The sequence below is a fragment of the Microtus ochrogaster genome, linkage group LG9, assembly GCF_000317375.1.
Source record: "Microtus ochrogaster isolate Prairie Vole_2 linkage group LG9, MicOch1.0, whole genome shotgun sequence".
Lineage (NCBI taxonomy): Eukaryota > Metazoa > Chordata > Mammalia > Rodentia > Cricetidae > Microtus > Microtus ochrogaster.
Window position 1 is genome coordinate 11,185,456 of NC_022034.1, and position 8,451 is coordinate 11,193,906.

An 8,451-nucleotide genomic window follows, 5' to 3' on the forward strand; every position below is an offset into this window, starting at 1 on the left:
CACATACACACCACACCTGCACACATACACATCACACCTGCACACATACACCACACATACACATCACACTTGCACACATACACCACACACCACACACACATACACACTTCACACGTGGTAGGCAGAGGCAAGCAGATCTAAGTTTGAGGCCAACCTGGTCTACATGGTGAGTTTATTAGCCCAAGCAACATAGTAAAACTCTTCCTAAAACTAAATGAAAAGAGAAAAACCAAGGAGGTGTCTCATGCACTGGAGAAGCTAAAGCAGAACAATCATGAATTCAGGGCCAGTAGAGACTGCAGAGAGGTACAGGTCAGGAATAAGTAAACAAATACTGTGCTCACCCCAAGGCTTTCACAGAAATAATTAAATGTTATTGAACCACCAAGGAAGAGGTCTGATTGTGTGGCTTCAGCTGCTGCTACTGCAGCTCAGGAGACTGAAGGTATCATGGACAAGCGGGCTCAGGACAGGCCCTGGGGACTGAAGGCATCATGGACATGTGGGCTCAGGACAGGCCTAGGACACTGAAGGCATCATGGACGGGCAGGTTCAGGACAGGCCTGGGAGACAGAAGGCTTTATGGGCATGCCTGTATCATGTGGAATATGGACACACAATAAGGTACATGGAAGAATGCAATGTAAGATGATGGGTGTTGGGTCCCAGAAGGCTCCAGTCTCAGGGAAGTGTGTTTCACAACCTGTCTAATTATTCACCTTCCTCCTGCCTCAGTGGCACGGGGCAGAACTGAGAAGTGGTTCAGAAAAGAAGACCAGCCAGGACAGTGGAAAAGGACAACAAAAGCCTGCTCACGCACAGCAGAGGGATGACAGACCTGGCTGCCAAGCAAGCCACCCATCCTGGGGTCTGTGGATTGTTGGGGGTACTCCACATACTTAATAGGAACCTGTATCCTATACAGGGGAACTATGTGTCCAGTATCCATGAAAGGGGTGATCTGGAGCTGTAGTTCAACAGTAGGGTGCTTGCCTGGCATGCTTGGGGCCCAGGCTACATCCTGGCATGCTTAAGGCCCAGCACTGTAAAAGTCAGGGTGCACAACTTTGAGTTTGGAAGTTCATGGTTGAGGTGCAGAGCACCGGGGTAAACACCGGGTAGCAGAGCTGGGGTCTCCTGCATCAGCAGGGAGTTGGTATGGGAAGTCCTTCTGCATATGTGTTGCTTTTGTTGGTTAATGAATAAAGAAGCTGTTTTGGCCAGTGGCTTAGCAGAATAGAGCTAGGCAGGAAAAACTAAACTGAATGCTAGGAGAAAAAGGCGGAGTCAGAGAGATACCATGTAGCCTCTGCCAGGAACAGACGAGCTGGAACCTTGCCGGTAAGCCATGACCTTGTGGAGATACACAGGTTAATAAAAATGGGTTAAATTAAGATGTAAGAATTAGCCAATAAGAAGCTAGAGGTAATGGGCCAAGCAGTGATTTAATTAATACAGTTTCTGTGTGGTTATTTCGGGAGTCTGAGCAGCCCAGAACAAACAAGCAGCCTCCTACAAGAAGGAGAGACTTCCATGTCATAGCTTCCTGGGTTAGTATGAAGCCCTGGAGGAGCTTGCAGGCAGATCATGGAGTGCAGTTCTAACCAGATCCCTGCCACTGCCAAGCCTTCACTTCCTCAAGCATCTCCCTCCTCTCTGAGACATAGAACCTCCTCCTCCAATGTTTCGTGGTCTGTGGGTCTCTGCACCATCAAACACCCTGTAAACTCGGTGTCCTGCCCACTTGTGGACACAGGACTCGGTTACAAAGCTCGGGTCACAGCAATCCTTCCTGTATTCTAAATAATGGTTCCTTACAAACCACAGATACGGAAAACACACTATTCCACATGCAGAGGGCCCAGGCAAGGCATCCAGAGCTCCCGCTGCCAACATCCCCTCTTCTTCCTCCCTGTGGAGGCCGACATGGATGTCACACTGTTCGTCATTCAGTGAACAGAGAATAGAGAGCTGAAAGTTTTGCCTGGGATTAGGACTTAAATTTCAGCCCCACCCGAGTGTTCTGTTTTCTGGACCCTTGCATCATTCACTGAGAAACATCTCCAGTGCTCCCACAGCTGAGCCAGCAAGCATCTATACCCTATCTCAATGCCAAAACAAAAGAGACGAACACTCAGAAGTCCTGGAATGACTCAAGGCAGGTCCAGAGGCCTAGATCAGAGTTACTGTGGTACTAAGGATCCTGTTCCATCTGTCGCTTCAGGGAATCTCTGCCCAGCCTCTCCCTTTGATCTGGAAGCTGCCAGACAGGTAAGAAGAGTCACTAGTGCCTGGTTCCAATACCATAACCCTCCTCGATTCACACTTAATGTCCCTCTGTAACATGTACAACTCACACTCACAGGAGCACCCCAGGTCCTCGCCTCCTGCAGGGTATCTGATTGAATTCACACACTGACAAGAAGACCTTGCGAGAGCGTCTGTGAAATCACACAGAGAGCAAAGAAGGAAAACAAGGCACAGGAAGTCACTGCAGCAGCAGACAAGAGTTCTAAGTCTAAGGAGGTCCCACCTCAGGAGCAAACCCTTCAGCACACAGGGCAAGGCCTGGAAGGATCCACAAGGCTTGTGCTTAGACGTTCACTCGGGACCTGGCAGGCCAGGATGTGTGTGCAGCCGGCTGATGGAAAGAGGCACCGGCAGTGGGCTGCCCAGCCAGCTTTCCAGGGTGACACTTGGGGTTCAGGAACTGTGAGAAAGTGAGGTGTGTCGACAGCTGTGAAGCGTTTATCCCCATATAATATCCAATCATGGGCTAAGTGCACACATTCATCTCTCTACTCTGGGTGAATATTTAGTCGGCCCCCCAGCTTAGAAACTTTACACTGTACCCATGTCAGCACAAACCTGTTCTGACAAGAACAGCTTCCTGTCTCCTGATGGACTCCTGTCTGGGTTCCAGGAGGAGATGCCACCCTCAAAGTAAGTGGACGCCCAGCCTTTGCAGACACTAAGTATTTTCTACAGAGATGACACCCACTTGTACCCCATGTGAAGTGTATGACAGTTCTAAGTCCTTGTCAACATTTCTGCCTTCTCCACTGACGCCAACCCCTCCTCCCCATGAATGTGAGTGAGAAGGAGCAGTTCGAATGTCTGGTAGCCCCCGATGGCAGTCAACTGCTACTAAATTAAAAAGAACTCAGTTATCTCCTGAATCTGCTGCACTAACAACGTGGCCTGACCACATTGTTCAGGCTGACTTGTGGCGCCTGTCCTCTCTGGCCGAGCATATCTCTGGGGTTCTCTTCACACAGAACATCTTTGTGAAGGTTGCATTCAGGGGCTTCACCTTTCTGCCTCAATTCCATGGTGGGATTCAGTGATTTCTCTAAATCCAGGGAGTTCATAAAGGGCTGACTTGAGCCTGGAACCCAGGATTTCAGTTCCCCACTTTCCCTTTCTTAGTAGGGAGCACAGTTGTCATCTCAAAAAACTTCCACCAGGGGCAGAACTTGTAAAGGACAGGCACAAAACCACGCCAGCTGATGGAGGGAGGGGCTAGCCAACGTTGGGAGACAAGTCATTAACAGTTGTGTTCCTTCCCTTACCCTGTTAGAGCAAACTGTCAACAGTGTGAGGTTAGTCCCCGGTCCTCCGGGGAAGTGGGGAGGGCTGGTGTGTCATTAGTCACACGTTAGGAAACCAGGACAGCGGCGAGGAGAGTGGCTGCCAACCGAGTAGTAGCAAGTCCGCCGTCTGGAGAGGCAGACCCAGCAGCCGGAACTGGAACCCGAGCATTCCAGCTGGGGTGCGAAGGAATGACCCACTGATGCGGAGGTTCAGTGGAGCTCCTGGGGAGTATTTAGTGACCTATAAAACACTCCCCGCTACAGAAGTCGCTGCGGTTCTCAGTGAAGTGTTTTGCTGCCTGTGACAGTATAAAGCTCTCTGCAGTCCTCTTGTTCTCAGGGCAAGGTGCAGATTTAACCTCTGCCCCTTTCCAACTATGGGAAGTTCGTCTGCAGAACCTAACTCAAATGACAAACGATTCACACGCTTGCTAGAGGGCAGGCAGCCAAACTGCTTGTCACTTCCCCCAGTGACCCTGGGGGCCTTCACTGACTGACCGTCACTGTTCCGATGCAAGCTGTAGCCACTGGTGTGATGGTTAGTGTTAGCTGTCAGTGTGACAATTTAGAATCACCTGGAAGATGGGCCCTGGACATGCCAGAGCGGGGGTGGGTGGAGGTATTTTAGTTGTATTGTTTGAGGGAGGGACCTCTGCCCACTGTGAGCAGTACCATTCCCTAGGCCGTATAGAAGAAGAAAGGCTACTGTGTATCCATCTCTCTCTGTTGTCCTGCTATGGCTATGACATGAACATCTGCTTTGAGGTGTTGACACTTTGGCCTCCTTGCCATCATGAACTATATCCCTGTGAGCCGGAATCAACTCATCTCCCTCCAGTGGCCTTTGCCAGGGTGGTTTGTCAGTCATTTATTTTCAGCACAACACTGGTCTGAGGTCAAGGCTCTAATCTTACCCACCCCTGCTCTAAGATGCTCTGTACCCTCTTGTCTCTGGTCTGCGCCCTGAACAGATCATGTGTGTAGGGCTCCAGGGATTTTGTACACCTCCTTCCTCTTCTGTAAGTTTGACCCGTGATGCCCCATCTAGGAAGCTTCTCATACAGACTCTTCTAACCATCTGACCTGACTTAGGACCTCTCCAGCCATCATGTCTCCTGGTTTGCCTGGCTTGCTTTCATGGAAACCTGAAATCCCATTTCTGGTTCGCTTCGATTTAGACACAAGTCTTTGTTGCTCGTGGACACATCCCCCGCATGTAGAACAGACACAGGAGATACCCAGGAGCTGTTACAGCTGAATGTGTGGACAGAATGACCCAACTGCAGATTAACCATGTGTGCGATTTATTCTCTTTTCTGCTACCTGCGCGGAGACCACACCCTTATTTGCTGGCTCCTTTATCAAAGAAATGTTCTCAGTGGACACTAACACAGAGTGATGGGAAACACTCAGGAAAAGAGATGGGAGATTCTCTTACTTCAACAATGCAATTTGAAACATCCGCCTGGGAACTTCCTTTACCTGCCAGGTCTCTCAGGAGGCTTCATTAGAGAAATTATGGGGCTCACAGGGTCTCCGCGCCACATCACGACACGACTAAATATTCTGAAATTTTATTGTTGTGTGTGTGTACGTGTGCATAATGTGTGACGTGCAGGCACGTGTAGGTGACAGCGTGCTTGCAGGGGTGAGAGGTCACCTTTCGGTGTAGGTTCCTTCCTTCCACCTTTGCGTGGGTTTGGGGCTCAAACTCGTGTAATCAGGCTTGCATAGCAAGAGGCTTGACCCGCTGCGTCCCCTGACCTGCTGCACTGTATTTTTTAAAATGGCCTTTCCATTCATGGACATGATACAGCCCCAGGAAGCTGCTGGGCTTTCGAGATTTACTTGTGACACAGCTTTTGGCGAACAGTGTAACTATCAGCCCAGCATACGGAGTGCCACCCTTTACCACCAAATGTGTGAGCTGTTTGCATGTCTACTCCCACCCGCAGAAACCTCGGTCAAGCTGTCCATTCACGGACGAGGAAGCTTGAGATTCGACTCGGGTAACTCCCTGCTCACACAGCTACTCAGTAACGCAGTCAACCTAGGCCCGTGCCTCTCTGGACCCTACAGCTCCAGGCATTAGATGTGCAAGACCTTTGGCCGCAGACACACTTCCCCACCAGAAAGCACCACGCAGCAAGGAAGGGAAAGGTGCCCTTCAGCAAGCATCCCAAGCCTCCGCAGGCTGGCAGGCTGCTGCACCTTTCTGGTTTCCACTGCAGGTGAGGGGACAGAAAGAGCTCAAACGAACCCACACCCACAGCTCCTCTGGACGCTCGCTCATACGTGGCTGCTACGCACATCTTCTCTGGAAAGGGAAGAACCCGGGGTTTGAGACCATGTGCCAGGGCCTGAGAGCACCCCAGCACAGAGGCAAAGGCCCACCCTACTTAGAGAAGCTCAGGAATGTGTGTGTGTGTGTGTGTGTGTGTGTGTGTGTGTGTGTGTGTGTGTGTGTGTGTAGGGGTGGGGGAGGCAGTTCCCCAAAGCAGGGCTTGGCCAGGCTCCTGTGGCGACAGCTAAGCAGCAAGCGTGGGAGATCAGGACAGGAGGGAGGAGCCAAGCAGGGACGAAAGCCCAGTCCTCCAAAGGCTAGCCTCCCCGCTCAGGGTTCTAGAATGGAGAAGGGCCCAGGCAGGAACAGGCCGCTTGGGGCTGCCCTTGACCCCTCGCCCTGTCCCGGGCTCAGGGTTCCGGGGCTGGGGTGCGGCGGCAGGAACACAGGGCTGGGGCCCTCGGCACCTACCTGTAGTAGCGGTCATCCTTGAACGGTGCGAGGTCCTCCTTGAGCTCGCGGTACGCCTCCTGCAGCCGCTGGCAGAGCTGCTTGAGGCCGTTGCAGAGCGGCGGCTCGAAGGCAGGGTACTCCGCGTCCATGCCCGCGCCGAGCTGCGCTCCGCCCTCCCGATCGCCGCCCTCGCCTCCTCTTCTCTGCCTGCTCCAGGCGCGGGCCTCGGGCGCACTTGGGCGGGACCGGGCAGGGGGAGGAGCAGAGGCCGGGAGCTGGGGAGGGGGCGCGCAGGGAGGCGCCGGCGCCACTCCGCGACCCGAGGCCCCGTCGCCGCCCGCCTACCAGGGTTCCCGCCCAGAAGAGGGAGGCCCAGCCCAAGATCAGCAGCCCAGTGCCAACCTCCCTGGGTGCTGTACCTGGAAGAGGGACGCGCGAGGGAAACCGGCTGAAGGGCGGGCCCTGAGGCCTGTTTGGTAGGGCTGGCCAAGGCCGGAAGCGGGCAACCGCGTTCAGCACCGCGGACAGATCCTGCGAACACCATCCCGTTATGGGCAAGAAAAGCAATTAAAAATAAACCCCTGGGTTTGAAGAGAAGGCTTAGCAGTTAAGAACCTGGACCTGCGTTCGGTTCCCGGCACCTACATGGTGACTCACAGTTTCTAGTAATCCAACTCCCTTCTTCTGACAGCCACAGGCACGCACGAAGTGCACATGCATATCAGGGAAGACATACACAAAAATGTAAGACTATGTGACACATGCCTTTAGTCCTAGCACTTGGAAGGCAGAGGTAGGCAGATTTCGTGAGTTCGAGGCCAGCCTGGTCTACACATAGAGTTCCACGACAAGTCAAGGATACAGTTCCAGTCAAGGATACACAGAGAAACCCTGTCTTGAACTCCTGCCCCCCCAAAAAACCCTGTTTGATTATATAATATTATTTTTAAGGATAATGGGTTTTATCCAAAAAAGATACCACTTCCTACACTCCTTCCCTCAAAATACTGCCTGGGGAAAGGAATCTCTCATCCCACAAGCCTAGTGTGCATGATATAAACCCACAGTTAACATGAGGGATCACACACCTAGAGAGTGGTGAAGCCTCTTGTAAATCTAACAGTAAGTGCAGAGATACTTCAAATAGTATTGTGTTTCTGCTTGGATCCAGGGCAGGTCTCCATGGAAGATCAATCTTGGGAAACCTGTTTAAAAATATACACTGTAGGTGGGCAGTGGTGGAACACGCCTTTAATCCCAGCACTCAGGAGGCAGAAGCAGGCAGAGTTTATGAGTTTGAGGCCAGCCTGGTCCACAGAAGCTAGTTTCAGGACAGGCTCCAAAACTACGAGAAACCATGCTCGAAAAAATCAAACACAGATACACACAGACACACACAGACACAGACACACAGACACACACACACACACACACTGTGTGTGTGCCTTGGTTTTGCTTCTGCTGCTGTACAAAATGCCTTTACAAAGCCAATATAGGGAAGAAGAGTTTGTTAGCTCCTGGTTCTGGGTTGCAGTCTATCATCACGTGAAGGCATAGCACAGGAGCTTGAGACATGGTCACATTGCATGAAACAACACAGGCGTGCTTACAGTCGGCCCTGGTTATCCACTGGCACAGGTCAGGATGCTGGGCCCAGGGAATGGTACCATTCTCAGCAGAAGGATGTCCTCACCTCAGTTAAAGGAACTGAGGTCCTCACAGGCCAACACAGACCCTTTACTGAGACACTCCTCTAGATTGCGTCACCTTGACAATGAAAACTATCTCTGTGGCCCTGGACCGTGGTTTGCCTGGGTCCCCAGGTGAGTCTTCATTCAGGCTACACAGTCCCGGGATCCCCACGTCTCTGCTTCCTGAAGCTGTGCTCCGACTCTTCCCATTCTTATTTTCATCACTGTTTTTTATTTCTTCTCTTTTAAATTGATTAACTCTCCAGGTAGTAGTCGTGCACACATTTAATCCCAGCAACTGAGAGGCAGAGGCAGGCAGATCTCTACAGAGCTAATTCCAGGGCAGTCAGGACTGTTACACAGAGAAACCCTTTCTCGAAAAAAAAAAAATCATTTGTTGACTTGCCAAGCTTGTCTCTTAGGCCTTGTA

At 51.6% G+C, this 8,451-nt stretch overlaps 1 protein-coding gene across 1 annotated transcript in view; it reads right to left on the minus strand.

The window, feature by feature from the left end:
* The window catches only part of Tmem181 (transmembrane protein 181), a 62,083-nt gene extending 55,437 nt beyond the window's left edge, over positions 1 to 6,646 (minus strand). Inside the window, exon 1 of the mRNA XM_026787380.1 lies at positions 6,349 to 6,646. Within this exon, the coding sequence (XP_026643181.1) occupies positions 6,349 to 6,479 (131 nt within the window). The 5' untranslated portion in view covers positions 6,480 to 6,646. The remainder of the gene's footprint in view (positions 1 to 6,348) is intronic.
* Between the last annotated feature and the right edge of the window lie 1,805 nt (positions 6,647 to 8,451).